Below are 19121 nucleotides of genomic sequence, written 5' to 3' on the forward strand. Positions count from 1 at the left end.
ACGATAATCATTTTGGTTCCTCAAAGCAGAGGCCGTGTCATCAAATCCGACATACCAAGTGAAATGCTTGAAATAGCTACGCCTGCTGTTTTGAAGACAAAACAAAGTATTTGTTGTGAGAGAAAATAGTCAGACAGAGGCCAACCGCAACCTGGTGACATTTCTAACAAAAAAAAAGTTTAAAAATAGATTAGCGAGCACAAACTGTGCGTTTGATTTTTTTGCTCTTGATAACACGTGACAATGTGTGACATCAACCAACGACCTTGAGCTCTATATAAACAGACACTGCTGCGCAGAAGCGACAGGTTTATGGTATTTTTGTATCTAGCAAGTGTGTCATTTTCCTAAAGATTGCGTTTACAGCAAGTGATTTTTTTTTTTCATATAGCCTGGAGCGAGTACCAATCTGGAAGACACGCCAGGCGGTGGTGTGCACGTTAGGATGGGAGAGTCGTTTTCATATTACTGCCACAAAATAACACAAACTCCTCTCAATGAGAAACACACTTCAGTTTTACACAACGGAACAATAATAAACATTTTTCAAGCGACACCTTTCAGAGTTAATCACATTTGAGCTCATTGTATTGGACACATATCCATCATGGTGAGGTTATTGAGTGCGCCACAAAGGGTAGAATCTGAGTTTTTACCTGAGCTTTTTATTGGAAGATGATGCAAATTGCTAGCAAACATCGACTTGATGTAAATAGACAAAGACGGGCGTAAGGGGGAAAGCAAATGGCACAAAATACGCGAAAAACCTCCACGCTCAGCTGCTTGTTTGAACTCTGTAGCAGAGCTTAGAACAAACACACCAAAGAAGTAATTGAGATTAAAAACAAATGAGGAACATAAATGATAAAAAGCCATTTGTTGAACAAAAGCTACCATCAAACAAAAAGACGGTCCGTGAAAAAAGGAAAGGCCGGAAAAAAAGTAAAAGCCCAACGTATTTCTTCAGTCATTACAGTTGTTACAGTTTGTCATTTCTCATCAAGGAAAAGTTGTTTTATTCGCTTTTTTATTTTCTTTTTAACGTCCTGTCTGTCTTCTTTTTATGTCTTTCATGCAATTTGCTGCCTTGTGGATGGACGGGAGCAGTTTTCTCCCCTCTCATCCATTCTCTGGCGCTCTCCTTGAGAAAGTATGCTGTGAAAAGACCTGATTATTATTACATGGCACTCACGCTGCCTTTGCTGTGCCCTGATCTCTCCATCTCCCTCGCTCTCTTTCTTTCTTGCTTCAGTTTTTTTTTGTCTCCTCCCTCCTCTTCTATCATTTAATTTCATCTGAGGATGAGGACTGGTGAAGATACTTTCTCATTTTTTTTTCCCTTCACCGTGCCGTTGAGTGCTTTTTCTGCTATTGTGTCCCACTAAAAGACTCATTACTGTCCTTCCCCTTTCCACGGAAAATGCTGTTTCTGTGAATGAAGGGTTGACAGACGGCTAAGAGACGGAGAGCGAGAACAAAAGGGAGCTAAATTTTCAGGTGCTGTTGTGGCTCTGAAACCTTGGTTTTTCAGCGGGATGAAATAGCAAAAACACCTTTGAAAACACGCAACCTTTCCTGGAATAATGGATTCATTCTAACTCTTTTCACATTGAAAAATCACTCAACTATTTCCAGTAATGAGGGCAAATGTGGCGTCTGTTTAGCAAACTGAGAACTATTGAGAAGAGATGTGGCATATATTTAGTTTAAGCTGAAATAGATGAACCTCTTTGGGAACATTGTGGACCAGAATCACGCAAAAGAGGTGAGCACTTTATTGACAACCACTTTTGCATGGAAAGGAATTACAGTTCTCTGTGTTGTGCATACCTCGTAGCTTTCTATGCTTTCAGCTGTGACAAGTGTTGTGGTTGATAAAAAATAAATAAATAAAGATATGAATAGACAACATACTTTGAGAAATAAGCCATAACAGAAGGCGTGTTTCAGTTGTAAGGAGAATGAAAATTGAAGCAAGCAATGAAAACCACCAAAGAGACTGAAGGGATGCCGCCATATTTTCAGTTTTATCAGAACTGAACCTCGTGTCCCACATGCTTGGCAAGAAAATCCCACATAGCTTATGCCACATTCCCTCTCTCAGCTAATCTATCTGCGGTCCTGCGACATTGTTCATTTCTATGATAAATGAACACATTTTATATGCGTTGCAATACATTTACAGTGTTCTTCTTCTTTTCCTTTCGGCTTGTCCCATAAGGGGTCGGCACAGCGTGTCATCTTTTGCCATCTTAGCCTATCTCCTGCATCTTCCTCTCTAACCCCAACTGCCCTCATGTCCTCCCTTCACAACATCCATCAACCTTTTCTTTGGTCTTCCTCTCTTTCGCGCTTTGGCCTGGCAGCTCCATCCTCAGCACCCTTCTACCAACATAGTCACTCTCTCGCCTCTGGACATGTCCAACCCATCGAAGTCTGCTCTCTCGAAGCTTGTCTCCAAAACATCCAACTTTGGCTGTCCGTCTAATGATCTCATTTGCAATCCTATCCAACCTGCTCACTCCGTGCGAGAACCTCAGCATCTTCATTTCTGCCACCTCCAGTTCTGCTTCCTGTTGTCTCTTCAGTGCCACTCGGTCTCGCATCCGTACACCATGGCCGGCCTCACCACTGTTTTATAAACTTTGCCCTTCATCTTTGCGGAGACTCTTCTATCACATAGAACACCAGACACCTTCTGCCAACTGTTCCACCCCGCTCGGACCCATTTCTTCACTTCCTTACCACACCCGCCATTGCTTTGTTTTGTTGACCCCAAGTATTTGAAGTCGTCCACCCTCCCTGGAGCTTCACTCTTCCCCCTCCGCCCCTCTCATTCACACACAAATATTCAGTTTTACTTCAGCTCATTTTCATTCCTCTCCTTTCCAGTGCGTGCCTCCATCTTTCTAATTGTTACAGTGCGTTTCAAAAGTATATCTGAAGAAGTTATAATGCAATTACAGCAGATGTAAGTCATTTAAGTCTTACACCACAACAAAATGTTTTTTTTTTTACATTATCGCTGCAGCGCACATTTTTTGATGCCACTGTCAAGACATAAAAGACTTCGATAAAGGAAACTGCTTTTTCAATTATGTAGCTCCAGCTGTGAAAGCTCCTCAATGTTCCATCCTCGCTCCTCGATTTACGTTTCAAAGACAACCAGGAGGCTCCTCAATATGGCGGCATCAGAACAACTTCTGAACTCGGAATGTTGCAATTGAGAAAGATGAGATTAAATCTCAGATGAGGCAAACAAAATTGTTTTTTTTTTTAAGCCCATGCTTTCCAAACCATTTCTTTCACAGCTTTCACAGATTGACATCAGGCTGCAAAATCAGCGCATCATCAACCCACGTATATCTGGTGTATGCAACCCCCCAATGCTGTCTGAGATGTTTACATCTACAGATAGGCATCCGCATTCATCGCTCAAACGTCGTAGCCAAGTATCGACCGGGACATATTTGCTCAACACTTGCACGTGTAAGGATGCTCGCTGCTGTGCAATCATTTCTCTTTGTGGCTTCAAAATGACAGACGTCTCACTTTGTTCTACTTTGAGCCAATAGACATGAAAGACCTTGGAAGGTCGGTGTGCCTTTCCAATCACTTGCTGCTATCATGGGGCAAACTATCATGCGGCTATGATGCATCGCACCATCTCGCTCCCCCTTTTCCTTCTTCAGTTTTCCTTCTGTTCACTGCCAAAAAGCTGTAATTTTAAGATTGCAAGTGGATGAAAGTGTAATCATTTACTCCTGTCAAACAAGCGCGCGCGCACACACACTGCTAGCACACTTTAGTGTGTGCTGGATTCAAGCAAAGACTGATTGATAATAGAGGGGCTTCAGATATGTACCTGTATGGCAGCCAAATGAATGTAAACAGTTGTTTGATTGCACGAGCATGAGATGTAAAAATAGTGAATCCACAACGAATCCATGCTGGTCACATGACTGGAATTTACGATGTACCAGAGAAGGACAAGTTTAGTGGAAACGGTTTTAAAATGATTTGTTATTTTTGTTAGAAAAAAACTGGTGTGTGTGTGGAATATCTACATTCACTGTCAGTTCTACGTTTTATCGTTAGCGTTCCTGTTGCGCAACCGTAAGAAAATATAACAGGGTGAATGGCGGTCCAACTGCCGAACAACAACTCTGGGAGAATTCTTGCACATTGAAATGTAATACAGATTCAAATATAACATTTTAATGGATGAGAGAGTTGTTTAGGCAATAGGGTTGAGAGGAACATCGATGTAATTTGGTTGCTATGGCATTTTTAAATCTGTGTGTGTGTGTGTGTGTGTGTATATATATATATATATATATATATATATATATATATATCGATGTAAAATCTATATCAGGCCAGAAGTGTGACAAATAATGCATGAAACCAAATGAGAAAGGGCCTATGTGGTTGAAATTAATGAGGGAGGCAATGTGTGTATTGGATGGGCTGCAGACTTTATGAGGCAACTTGAAAAGCTCTTTAACGCTCAACTTTCATTGCAGAGTGACAATCCTGGGCTTTTCCGTGAAACCCGTCATACTTTTTTTTTTTTTTTAAATTTTATTTCATTCTGCCATCCATTTCCCTTTCCCTCGCTTTCTCTCTCGACTTGTCTCCCTCTTGATGGTTGCCAAACCCTTCGCCTCTGTTCTCTGCCTTGCTTCTCTAGCTCTCTGGCAGGAAAGGTTGATGGAGTGTGAAATTAGAAGGTGTATCATATTCTGCTCTGTGGCTCAATGTCCTAAGCTATAAGCTACAGCTAGTCACAGTGAAAAATAACATGCACTGAAACGGATACATGAACGTCCCCGTTTGTGTGTATCTGTGTGTGTTTCAGTTTCTCCGGTCACGGCTTATCTTACGCCATCACCGATGCTTTGGCCTTTTTTCTCAGAGGGGGGAGGGACGCAAACATACATCCACAACGTGTTTTATTTGAAGTTGACGACGTTGACTCTGATGGAAACAACCACAGTGGTGCCTTGAGATACGCGTTTAAGTCATTCACTGTCCGTGCTCTTAAATCAAAACATCTTAAATCATCTCTGTCCAGTGAAGTGAATAAATGCCATTAATCTCTTCGAGACTTGTAGTCTCCGACCAGTAAAAAGTAAAAATATCAGTCCTTCACATTGTACTTGTAACTACTCTACTACAGGGTGATCAATATTATATCAAATGTAAAGCATTTAACCGTTTGTGCCTCATGAACTAACAGTGTGCTGTGCCTTCAGTTCTGCCTGACTTGACCACTAGGAGGTGCTATTTTATGATACTGTCATGCAGAGAAACAAATGCAACTGCTGATTCTAACTTTTAGCATGTCAAAGGTGTTCTCCACTCATTTGGTCCTTGTTTGTTAGCAGTGAGCTAGCAGACTTTCCTCCCTTTCTGAATCGCTCGTATTTTAAGTTTGTGATCCCAAGTCAAAGCAAAATTCAGCAGAATGACGGCACGTAGCTCAAAGAACTCAAGACGTTGAGTCGCTCATATCTGACGGTACTGCTGTACTTCACAAGATGACACAGAGCCCATAACCTAATCCATTATATACGATTGAAGTAAGCAAATCAAAGTTGCTGAAATAATTAAGTAGCAGGGGCACAAATGTGCTGAGTATTAGGGTTAAACAAATGATCAGGAGTTATTTTTAGGTGTACAACAATTAGGATTCGATCTGGTACAGCACACAAACTGAAATCTTGTCCTCTTAAAAGAACTTTCTACATCTAGTGCATGCGTGAGAATGAGTTTACCTGCATCAGGCCTGACACTTCTCCTTTTTGAAGTGGCGCAGTGATGGAGGGAGTGAAAGGTTTACTGTCTTCCACCGGTCGTCCTTTCAGGAAGTGCTTTCCTGCCTCGTAAATGTCAACTTCAATCATTTTCCCTTTGAACTCCAACCTCTTGGGCACCAGTACCTGCAAAACACAAATCGGCAACAATCAATCAGCAGTTAAACTAATACGAGTGTATGAATACACGGCAATGAAAAGTGATTCTGGACAGCTCGCTGCTTCTAACTATGAGGAAATATTTTTATGGGTTCCCAGCCAAGGCATGCTTGGGTGAGTTTGGTGAAGAGGAACTTTGGGAGATTAAAAAGCATCAGTCACCTACGGGGTGAATGCGAACAAAGACGTCAAGCACGGCTCTCCTTCAGCTCCAACAACAGAGACCTCACAATTATTCTTCCGGATGAATGGACAAAAATTCCTCCAACATTTTGTCACAGTTTTTCATCTTGAAGTAGCTAAAATTATCCCACTAAATGTATATACAAAGTCATTTCAATTTACACATCCCTGTATTTACTGTACGACTTTAAAGTTGCGCTCAGTCTTCCCCCAATACACAAAAGTACGCTAGTCGTGCGCCCACCGGGAGATAGCTGAGCCGAAGAAGAGAAATCACGGAGCCGAGGCGTTCGCGCCGCGGTGGCGCAATTATGCTCGGCTCAGTGCTAATCTGTCAGTCTTTATCCAGTGGCTGCAATATGATAGGCAGGGCGAAGGAGGCCACGGCATCTGCCTGCAAGCACCGCGCATGCCTCATCAAGGCACCTGCTGCTCACCACAAAAGGTGAGCGTGCGTGGGCGAGAACAAGCAGGCGGCAAACAGAGCGCTGAAACGGAGGACGCGGACTCCGGAGGTAGGCGACACTGTGCGTGCGTGCGGGTCAGGGTCATTCGAGGACCATTAAAGGGAGATTAAATGATGAAAGTGCCCGTCCTATGTCCATGGAAACCCCCACCGTGACCCCGCTAACCTCCTTGCGCGTGCAGTTGAGCCGTCTGCCTATGGTAATTGTCGGGTTACACAGCCATCTGATTGGTGTTAAAGTGAGAGCGAGTGATTTCTTCGCACTCCTTTTGCATTCTTCCTTCCGACAACCCACCCACCGCCTTTCCACATCCATTTCACTGCTCCCAGCGCTACACTTGCCTGACCCTTGGCTTCTCCTTGTTCGCTCCCCCCCAATGCGCCCATTCCTCTGAGCTCGGCACTCCCGGGCTTTCATTCTTGAGCCAATCGAGCGATTGGTTTTCTAAGGTCAAAACCAAACTATGCCCGTTGATCATATCAACTTTATTATCGGTAATCATAGTGCCGGTATTACTATTTAAACACTGCAATCTAACAAAATGTTCTATAAACTGTGTTGGGTCATGACAAATCACTAGGAACAAGTTTCAAATCGATGTAATTGTAATCCATTACATTACTGGGGAAAAAAAACATATCGTTAATTTACATTTGTTTTGTGAAATTTCCATGACTCCAATTTTAGTTACCTTTGAAAAATAGCCGGCACTTGTGATTGGCTCTTTTTAGTCATGTGTCCTTCTGGGTAATACCAGAAATGACGATTTAATTGACCAAATATGACCATGACGCTCCATTTTGTGGTGCAATCTATGTTAGTCTGACATTGTGAAAACGTTAGACTCGTTGAACTGTGACTGAACATTGACGTTTGAATGGTTTTTCCTCTTTTCACTTTTTTTATGGAACATCACTTATCTGGGTTGTCAGAGGAAGGAATGTCTAACCCTAACCCTAAAACAAACATTTATATTTTATAATGTTCTGCTATCAGTTTATTATTTGTGTAAAGAACAACATGTGGTTCATTCAAAAAAAATCTATGGTTTGAATCCATTTTTGTAAAGGAAACATCCAAGGATACTGTCGATGAATTCATTGAAATTCAAGAAACCTACTCAAATGTAATTAGTCATATAACTTTCAGAAAGTCATTGAACTAGTTACACAACTATTATTATTTTATCACCAACTCCACTTCAAAGTACACTGCTCATATAACACGGTGGACAAGCGTTTAGCACATCTGCTTTCCAGTTCCAAGTTTGGCCGTTCGTATGCGGGCTCAGTCATTGGTCAAACTATATACGGTTTGAAATCTGGAACGGAATAATTCAATTACCATTATTTCTTATTGGAAAAATGTACTTCAAATCCACACAAAATCCAGGGATTGATTTTGACAAGGGTCTCTCAACAGCAGGAAAGCCTTTCTCCTCAAGAGTCAACGCGTGCGTTGGCGCACACGAACCTGCGTGAAGTGTTTGAAAGTCGCAACCTGAGTTCACAGCGTGCAGGAGGGGCGAGAGAGGGAGGGAGGGAGGGGGGGGGGGAATATCGCCATCCGCTGCCCTCCCTGCTCGTAAAAAGCACAACTTCAAACATGTTTCTGATGATAGTTAAACCGCAGAGGAAATTGATTTATTTGAAGATGTTTTAAAGTTAATTTTTCACAGGTTCAGAGAGCTTCTTTGAAGGCACGTTCGATGAACAGCTGTGTGCGTTGGATGGAATGTTCATGTCTTTAGGGCTGACCTTCATACATTTGAAGATGGTGGTGGTGGTGGTGGTGGCGGGGTTAATATGAAAAAAGCAAAAACGTATGCTGCCACATGCTCTCATGACCACCTTAGGGGGCGTGCACGCATTTGTGTGATAACCTACTTGCGACGTGCACGGCAAAACCCCTCATCTGATTTGCTAAGTATGAAAATGAGGAAGAACCGAATTTGCCACATGAATGGAATATGAAAACATGGTCAATATGGGGGAAAATATAAATCCCAATGATTTACAGCTCACTCACCTTCTTCCAACACTAAAGATATTTTACATAAAAAAAAACTTACTTGGCTATATCAATAACATTTGTCGCTTTCAGTGTTTCTAATTGTAAAATCTGTCTTACCTGCTCGTAGAACTTGTTGTGAGCCACATAATATTGCGAATCGAAGGACTCCTCGGTCACCAACACACGCTGTCTCTCCCCAACCTAAACACAAGCACATGAAACAACACATTTACTACATTGTCCTCTAATGACATAATTATAGAAATACTAAACCAGACAAGATCACAATTTGTTCTTTTTACATTAATTATTCATGCTGTCTTCTTTGTATTACAGCATCTTTTAGATTCTTCCCAGTGCTAAGATTGACCGACACCACATTTGATAGAATGCTTTGTTATAACTGTAAATTTCGACACAGACTTTGAAACATTACTTTACCGCACACACTAATATTACATTCTATGTTTGTGCTCACCATGATCTCAAGTCAAATTTTCACTCCTCAAGTTTTCATTGCATCTCAACATTTAATTACAACCTCAAGGCTCCTGAGCCACTTTAGTTCCAGTGCCTTGCCTAAGAACATTCTACAGTATTCATCCCTGGTCCTCAGAAAGTGCCAAAAAAAAAGGATGAAAGGAGAAGAGGGGAGGGGGGGGGCAAGGCTGTGAATTTAATACAGCAAAAGTCCATTCAGGATATCAGCAAATCAAGTCAAGGCGAGGCGAGGCCGTTTTCGCCTTGCGACACACAATTCCTTCAACGGAGCTATTCAGCGTGCTTTAAAGAGCCAAGAAATATAAAAAATAGTAAGAAAAGTGTGCAAAAAATAGAATAGTCACAAAAATTAAATGTAAGCATATAAAAACATTCAATCATTACTGTGTGACTCTTAGGATGGCATCCTTAAAGAATATTAAAGTTTTTGAGATAAAACTGGTGAGTATTTCGTCTTGTCTAAAATCAACCGAGTAATCCACCTTTGTATTACACAAAACTGCCTCAAGTTCTCTCTTCTTTTTTTTTTGACTTTAGCAGGCACAAAGGCAGCCCAGATGGCCAAAGGCTGACACAAGGATCAGATGGCAAAAACAGATGGAAACAAACTGTTTGGCTCCAGAGCCGCAATGTGATGTGTAGATAACGATCAACATGTTTCAATCACTTGATGAATGACTATTTATTTGCAAAATGTGGCTGCGTTAATTTACATTTGGTCAAACGTCTTACTGGCGAGTACGGCGGAGCTCCCAAAGCTCTTGGACATGGCTGGAAATTATCTTAACATGAATGCGCTGGTGGCCGAAACCGAAGTACTCTGAGAAAATCCAGACACGCATGGCGTCCCCCCCAAATAGAAGTGTACGAACAACACTGGTGTAACATAACAATAAAAAATAAAATTGATAGCTTTGTAAACTTTCCGCCGTTTCCTTGCTGCTTCTGCATCTTTTCAGATAGTAAGAAAGCAAAGCAAACCAAAATATAAACTATGCAAAGTCACTTTTTAATGAGGAGTGTTTCAATCATGCCTCTCAATTAAGATGGTAGTAAATGATAACCAAAATGTATTCCAGAAACAATTCCAGTGCAGGGTATGTATATAGCCAACAAGATGTATTTGAAATATTGCAACCATGAAAATAACCACCTGTGGACAGTCTTTCACAGAGTAAGAGTTATCTTCAACATATTTTCCCTCCCAAAAAACAGCTTAACTATCCATTTCTGTGTGCGCGTTTAAGGTCAGATCCAAAGCCTGGCCCAATAGTAGATTGCAAATGGTCTTGTCACTCAGGGTCTCAACTCAATATCGCAGCCATTTTGGACTGCCCTGCACCCAATGAAGAAAAAGCAGGAAGAAAACGATGTCCTGCGGTCCAAATGATCGCGATTTCCATTTTGATACATTTTGAAAAGAACCCCATACTTTAAACGTGAGTTGACTGATCACTTTCCAAGCAATCCATCTTGCAAGGCCTTAGAAGTGCGGCTAGGAACACTCGCATTTCCGCAGACATCCGTCCACGCTTCCTTTTTTTTTTTTAATCTTTAAGTTGAAGTCCTTCGAACTCCGGGCTTGCCGTAACTTTACAATGTGTGTGTTCCAACACAGCCACCACCTGCACAGGCACGCTGACAAGCTCCAAAAGCCTAAATAAATCACAGACCTCAGCAAACAAAGCAAATTTCAGAGCGCAAAGCCCCACAGACCCTTTGAACGTGATTAACACAAGGCAAACATTTGGATTTTTGCTACTTCAGATTGGAGGCAGATGTCTTTGCTTTGTGGAACTTTACATCCCGAGCTTATGAGACTAAGTACTTTGTTGTCATATTTCAAGATTTGAAGAAGCCTTTCCAATACCACTGATATTGTAATAATAGGGCACAATTGAACATATTTGTAAATAGTCCAAAGGAGCACTGAGACTTCATTTCAACCCATCAATCTTATACATAAATTTAGAGGTCAAGTGTCATAACTATAAACATTCTAAAATAGATATTGTAATGAAAAATACATATAACAATATTCACTTCAATGTCTATACGAAAAAATTAATACTCGACATTCAAGTGGTCGCCACATTGGCTGCATCTTCTGTCTGTGACGTCACGCTGGGACATTCGGCATTGAAAACACGCTGCGTCACCGACTATGGGAGACGAACAAAAGAGATATTTGGATTTTCAAAAAAAGAGAACATTTCACAACCCAGTGAAGTGACCGGGGGCAATATTACCCTATAGTTTCGAGCCATATTTAGATGATATGCGGATCACAGTCAAACCGCATGCGGCCAAACCACCTCCCCGTCTGCGAGTGACGACGACTGTGCGGTCAAGCCGCCTCCCCGTCCGATCCACCTCCCCGGCGGTGATAAACAATTCCGCCCGGGACAACGACGGCGCGGCCAAATCGCCTTCTCGTCCGTTCCACCTCTGCGGTGGAGATGAGCAACCGTATCCCGGCGCCGCGACGAGCACATCGACACATTTAGCACCCCTCATTTAAGAATTATGCCCCCCCCCCCCCCCATCCGACCAACTCTTACTTTTTTTCAGTAGCTGTGTTCACACCCACCTGTGATTTGGAACGCAAAAAGCTCTCGTCCTTTGCACCTGTGCAATACATTTTTCATGACGAACCGGGTCTCTCGGAAACTTATGAAGGGTAAAACCATCCTCCTGAGTGTTCCGAGCAATATCCAGCAACGAGCCGGCATTTTGGCTAACACGAAGGAACAACGAGCTACCTTCCCGGAGGTAAAACTAATCGAAACAAACGAGTCCGCTTGAGTGCGCTACTGCCCTGTGCGTCACTTCGGGCTTCTTGTCGAAAACAAATCCCTCGAGAGGATTTTCATGGCGGGAGTGACAAAAAGCTATACATGTCAAAATCATGTTTTATGGTAAAAAAAAAAAAAAAAAAAAAAAACGGATGGGTGCTGTTTTTTTCATTAATAACATACAAAAAAATCATGCATTTCATGACAGCGGACCTTCAAATCTGTAGTGATTGAAGTCTGACTGAGATGTCGGATGTGTGTGAGGGCGCATGTGCTTGCCTTCATGATATCCGATGCCCACCTAAATAATTATGCTGCAATGATGTCGGTTTTGTGTACGTGCGAATGGAATTATCATGCACGAACACATCCCCGCATCGACAATGACATGTACGGAAATGTGTTTTGCAGCAAATCAAAAGTTGGTGAGCTTCCTGCATCAATTACACAGCGGCTGGCGTGTGCAAAAATATACAAGTTGGCCTTCGCTTGTGCACTTTGTGCCGCAGAGCGCCCGTGTTTGGATTTGTGTTTACTCAATCTGTTGGACAGCAGGCCACCAAACAACATGTCTTTGCACAGTGAGTTTTAATTTACATCATCATCCAGAAGACGACATCCCAAAGTACACGGCAGATCCCCAACAGATTGATGGGATCACGAGTTTAATTGCTAATTAATCCACATCATAACACGGGTAACGACGGCACTGTGGCTTTGAATTTGTAATCAATGTTTTTATCTTTGTCATAAATAAAGGAGCAAGTCCCTCAAACAGGATTCAAAATCCCTCGTCACCGTGTTGGCTTTTTAAGCGATGCAAATGGAATACGACAAACTAAACGGGAAGGCACTTGGACTGCTCCAATGACCGTAATTGATGTGAGGGGACAAAAGTTATACTATTGCATTCAAACAATGTCGCGCTTAAATACAAACAAAGTATTTGTGGTTGATTTGTAAGATTTGGACAATATTAGACTCCCTGTCTTCTTAACCGCCCTTTTAATTGACTCTTGTTTAAAGAAAAAAAAAAACCCCTCACGCTGCACCTCCACCAATGTTAAGTATTCCCCGATTGACCCGCGTTTTTATTTCTTCACCCATCTCGAATTCATGAGCTAGCCCTTATCTCCCCGATGCACACTTTCTTTCAGCCTCCCGCGTTACACGGTAACACGCACACAAACACAGCAAACAGCGTGGAATGCGACGGGCCTTCCTCCTGTCAAACCGACAAAGATTTATCACGAGCATAAAAATCAACAGCCCTGCGCACAAATCTGCAGCGCCGCAGCGCTCCAACTCAGCTCTGTAGGGCTCCCCCGGGGGAAAGTTTAACGGTCATTGTGAAGAGGAAAAATATAGGCTCTGTTTTGGTGAACATGTTGAAAGACCACATTACAGTTCATTCGCACAAAAGTGGTTCGGAGAACGGATGTTTTCTTTACTGGTTTTACAGTCGCCCTGCTAACGATAATGCCCTCACGTGGGAAAGGAAGTCGCCAATGCACTTTTCAGGTGTTTACTGTACGCCAGAGGAACAGGAAAACATAACGAGTGCACTCGCGCAGAAGCTGCTGTCAACCACAGCTGTCATCCACGCGCTCACACCAAGAGGCGCTGACATCACAAAGCACCCCACCAGGACCCGCCTCTCAAATGCATGCGCATGAACACGGACACTGCAGTACGTCCGGTATTGTCTATGAATTTTAGGACATTCGTTTGAAGATGTATGTCGAAAAAAGCGTATTTGAATAAGTGTGAGACTGGGGTCAAAACGTTCATCATGCGGTCTCTCGAGAGAACAGGTGGGTTTGAAAAGTATACCCCGCAGTAAATGTCTTCAATGTACAGTATTTATTGTCTTTAATGCTCCACTACATTCTTATTTCATATGGCATACACTAAAACAAGACATACTGTAAGACAAAATGGCATAACAACACGTTTGATGACATTTTATTCCCAAGTAGTGACCCAAATGTGTTTCCTTTACATTCTAGTTTATGTTCACATGTGTGTTGATCTGGCTTATAAGTAAGCACCAAGAGGTACTTTTCCTGGTCAATATACTGACTTATGACTGCTTGACTAACATCTGGAAGTTATTCTATTGTATATTGATCAGACGTTTTTCTGGTGAATCATAAACTTAATGATAAAACCTTTTGTTGACATGTGGAAAAAGGTTCTTTGACTGCCGGAGGCTAGAGTACTACAAGTACTAGTTGCTACAGAACCATGGATTTATATATTATATATATATATATATATAGCACGTCCGCCATCAAAATTACCGACATTAAATTTTCCGATGAATACATTAAACATTTGAAACACATTTTGATTTTAACAGGTGGATATTGTGGTCCATTGATTTTTGATTACAGTTTCCCTGGCAGTGTACTAGGTCCTTACAAGTCTTATTGTGAGTTACTCGCGTTGGCACAACTGGCTTGAGCAAGAAATACGCTAACACCGCTTAAATAATTTGAAAAGAAAAAAAAAAATCATTTATTCATCAAGTGATGAGAATATGCGAAGGTGTGCGTGTGTGATTGTGCGCAAGGCTTGCGGCGGTACCGGCCTGTGGCGTTCGAGCGCCTATATGTTTGCGAGTGCCGCATCAATCAGAGGTAGGCTGTGATTGTCAGGCTGATTGTCCATTATGTCTGTGTGGGCCCGGAGGCCTCGGACCAAGTGAGTCTGAGGGAGAACGGACGGGGTAATAAGTCAGTGAATGCGTAATGCACACATCCATACATCCACATTAATCTATAATTGAGGCTGAAAATAACGCCTTGGCAACAGGAGTAGGATTGTGATTACTGGAGGCACCACCTGAAGACAGCAAATCAGAGATGCAGAGGAAAGCCAATCTGGAAAACATGTCTGATTGCAATTGAAGGCTAGCCCTCTAGTCATCTCATGAGCAGGAGAGAAATATATGTGTTTTGATAAGAGAGGGGGGAAAAAAATCTGGGCCACGAGGCCGTCCTGGTGACACGGTGGATAAGGCAAGAATCGCCATCTCATGCACTCAACGTTTGATTGCGTAAAAAGTCTTCAAATCATCTTTGACGCGTAACCTAATGCCGTTTCCCCTTCTCCCGGCTTGTGGTAGAAACTGAAACATGGATTGAAAATGTGTTAAAAGGGACGGGGAAAAATGCCTGGAATTTTTTTTCTTTTTTCGTTTGATTTAATGGCGTCAAAAATATCTGTATCGTTTCACGTCACAAATGAAAAACTTCATTGTCATTGTGTCAAGAACCTGGTAGAGTTGTAAAAGGAAGTCAGTATTATATAAAGCAATACAGTAAATTGTTAAAGAGCAGCAAAACTTCAAAACTTGAATCCCTTACCATTGGGAAATTTGTCAAACAAACTACAGTATGGATAAAAATTAAACACCCCTGCTAAAATGTTTTTCGTGACATACAAAACAAGACGAATGATTTTAAAATGTTTTCCCCATTTGAATGGAGCCTCCACGGTGCTTCGCCTTTTTGGTTTAAGCAGTGCTGCTTTGATAGCAAACACACCTTTCAGAATAAAGGACAAAACGTTCAATCTTGGTGTGATCAGGAGTACGGAACATTTTCCCACATGGTTTTAGATGTCGATGTGGATTACAGGGCAGCGTGGTGCCGTGGTGGCTTTACAGTCCACGTTTTCTTGTTGTCCTTTTCTCCCATAGAGGCAACAATACTGGGCAAGGAATTTTAATACCAATTTTTTTCAGGCAAACACTTAAAACCTCTCCTCTCTCCTTTAAATAAACTAAACGTGCATTGAAATAGCAACTTTCATATCACATTTCAATACTGGATTGATTGTATGGATTGATTTTCCCACCCATCTACCCCAAAAAAGTTCAAATAAGGTGAATTCTGTTAATCCACAGTTGGGATTAGTAAAAGACATTTTTTGTGGAATTTAAAATATGTTTATCCTGCTGCCTTTGAATAGCAACTAGAAATGACTTTGAGATTTACAGAGGAAATGGAATCCACAAGCCTTGTACATTGTCTAGATCAGCCAAAGTGAGGGATATATATAGGACAACTGTTATTTGCATGTAAACACACCGCAATATGGTTGTGCCGGTACGGTTCTTGAAGTGTTTTTGCATTGCATCATTCTTTGTCGTTCGTGTCAATGAATGTCAAGAGAGTCTGCAGGATGAAGCTTGACTTCCATCGTGTGTGTAAAATTACAACCTCAAGCTGAAGTGGTCTGGGAAGTGTTCTTGGAGATTCATTCTGATTCTCTTGGTGCTAAAATGATGTTTATGCACATGCTGTATGCGCCCATTTGTGTGACCTTTTGAAAAAAAAAAAAAATTATGTAAAATGATAGCCTGTCCAGTCTTAGCCACATAAAACAGTGACATTTAGAAAATTGGGGCTGATAACTTCATCTGATTAGCTGTAAAAAATTAATTTCCATCCATCCATTTTCTGAGCCGCTTATCCTCACAAGTGTCACGGGAGTGCTGGAGCCTAACCCAGCTGTCAATAGGTAGGAGGCGGGATAGACCCTGAATGGGTCGCCAGCCAATCGCAGGGCACATAGAGACATAGAACGGTCGCACTCACATTCACACCAATGGGGGAATTTAGAGTTTCCAATTCATGTTGCATGTTTTTGGGATGTGGGAGGAAACCGGAGTGCCCACCCGGAAACAACCCACACAGGCACAGGGAGAAGATGCAAACTCCACACAGGGAGGGCTGGAATTGAACCCAGGTCCTCAGAGCTGTGAGGCCAACGCATTCCAGTTGCGCCACTGTGTCGCCGTAGATAATCTTCAATTTTTAAAGTTCACAAAGTGGAAAATAATCCTGATATACAAAAATATTGCCAAATGGAGCAGCTACACAATGCAGCATTTCAGATTTGTATTTTGATTTTTTTAAAAACCTGAATTATTACTGTGTCAATTGTGACCAAGACGGCTTCGGGCAACGGTCTGTTCAGCTGCCCCGCAAAAACTCCCGAGTGCGTGTTTGGAGTAGGAAGGAAACGGACTCATCTGGGGATTGTCCACCAATCCAAGTTGGGAAAGGGAAAAGTTTCGGAACCAACTGCGGACCCAGACAGATTTTAGTGGTTTAGACATTGTACAGCGTGCAGGGAACATTAAAGTTGAAAAGCCCTTACAGCACAGACCATACGTGCACGTTATAGGTCACAGAGGATGAAGAGCATGAAGCCCACAAAATACGATTCGTTGTCTGGAGATGGTTGGCTTGGGGTGACAAGAATAATACATGGAGAGACATTTCAGCCATTCGAGCCAGGTCAGCAAGAAAAAGCATCTGCAGATTGTTAGTGTGTACGTACAATATAGCAGAAAGGTTACAAAAGATTGCCTGTAGCTCTGAAATAATTCGTGATTTTGCGTACAACATTGCTTTTTTTCCATAACATTCAGTATGTCTGCCTTTTACATGGTGCTGAGAGGTTTAGAGCAAATTAATCGTGATACAAATTGAATTGCTACAATACATAACACCTATGCCTACAGTACCAACAAACACCGACCATCTTGGCAATCCTCAGGAGAGAGTCTCCAGTTTCATTGTACAGTCGTAAAATGACAATAAATGGCATTCAATCATTTGAAGAATTTCCACGTTTTCTCAAATATCCATCCACTACCTGAGCCGCTTATCTTCACTGGGGTCGCGGGAGTCCCGGAGCCTATCCCAGCTCTCTTTGGGCATGAATTGGTTGCCATCCAATCGCCAGGCACATAGTAACAATTCACACTCAAAATCATACCTAAGGGCAATTTAGAGTCTTAAATGAATGCGAGTTTTTGGAAAGGAGGAGGATGTGGGGGTGGCTGGAGAAAAGCCGTGCAGGCACAGGGAAAACGGTGCCACGATTTGAACCCCGGTCCTCAGAACTGTGAGGCACACGCTCTAACCGGTCGTCCACCGTGTCTGTCGCCTTCCGCAATTATATCAAGTCACAAATGTGAACACGGTAGATCTGTCTGTGTGTGTTCAAAATTCACAAACCCTGATAGGGATACTGCCCACTGAGTTGCTAATCTTTCTATGAATCCAAAACCAGTTGCCTCACTCCCGGCGCCCCACCTCTGCCTTGAGATCAAATAAAACACCTCAAATTTACAGTCAGGCATTAATCACATTCATCAAGATATGTTTTTCCAGAGGCAGGCAAGGAAGTGTTGAAGTTGTCAAAATTATTACATTTCCTTCAATGGTGCGGCCAAGAGTTTAATTCAGATTTTTAATCCAAAACAACAAATACAAAATTCAGAAGTCAAATACTTCCAACTAGACATGATATTGGTCACATTTCACTTGTTCTTGTTCTCACAAAAAGTTTCGAATTTCCACTAAATATGGCGCAAACCCAAATATGGCATTTACATAGTCCAAATCTTCTCTATGTATTGCTAAACAAAAATTCAACCGGAAGCTTTTACATTCTTCCCCATATTTGATCAAGTCTTAGTTTGTTTTAATGATTTTTTTTTTTTTTTTGGGGGGCGTGTACCATGACTAAAGCTCAACTTCCTCTCAATAAAATTATTATAAATTGATGTGGGAAAACTGCATGAAATAGTGGAAGCTCAAAAACAAGTACAGCGGAGTAACAATTGCAGTATATGTAAATAAAGAATCAATTCTATAAAAATGAACAGATCACAGCGCAAATGCGATTGGATAACATATCGCATTCACTCAGGGCTGAGAGGAGATGAATGTGTCATGGCTGGTCATTGGCCACAGGGAGACCCCCCCCCCCCGCTCCCCTCCCCCCAAGAAAGAAAAAAACATACTGGTACGGATGAATGCTTACTGGCCATTATATGGATGATGTGCCGTCTATAGAATGGCATGTCAGTTTCCATAAAACATTATTTTATTTTACAGCAGTTATGCTTCCTTGTTAAAAATGTTAAATGTTAAAAGTGTCAGTAAATAAAAGTTTTATGAAGATCAAAGTGTGTGTATATAAGTAATTAAGCCATTGTTAATTTTAAGTAACAAAAACTGCAATTTTTTTTTTTTTTTAACGTGGAAGAACGTGAAAGTCAGCCGGTCGCAGGCTTGATGGTGTTTGAGACTAAACGTAATTTGTCCCTCACCCCCCCCCCCCCCACCACCAACATGAAAATGGAAAACATCAAGAAA

The 19121-nt window shown here is 41.8% G+C and overlaps 1 protein-coding gene across 1 annotated transcript in view; it reads right to left on the reverse strand.

The window, feature by feature from the left end:
• Positions 1 to 19121, reverse strand: part of cdkal1 (CDK5 regulatory subunit associated protein 1-like 1) — a 195467-nt gene that overhangs the window by 8935 nt on the left and 167411 nt on the right. The window contains exons 13-14 of the mRNA XM_061819899.1: positions 8759 to 8842; positions 5781 to 5945 (exon numbers count right to left, since the gene is read on the reverse strand). Coding sequence (XP_061675883.1) covers positions 5781 to 5945; positions 8759 to 8842 — 249 coding nt within the window. The remainder of the gene's footprint in view (positions 1 to 5780; positions 5946 to 8758; positions 8843 to 19121) is intronic.

Source organism: Syngnathoides biaculeatus, chromosome 5, assembly GCF_019802595.1.
Source record: "Syngnathoides biaculeatus isolate LvHL_M chromosome 5, ASM1980259v1, whole genome shotgun sequence".
Classification (NCBI taxonomy): Eukaryota; Metazoa; Chordata; class Actinopteri; order Syngnathiformes; family Syngnathidae; genus Syngnathoides; species Syngnathoides biaculeatus.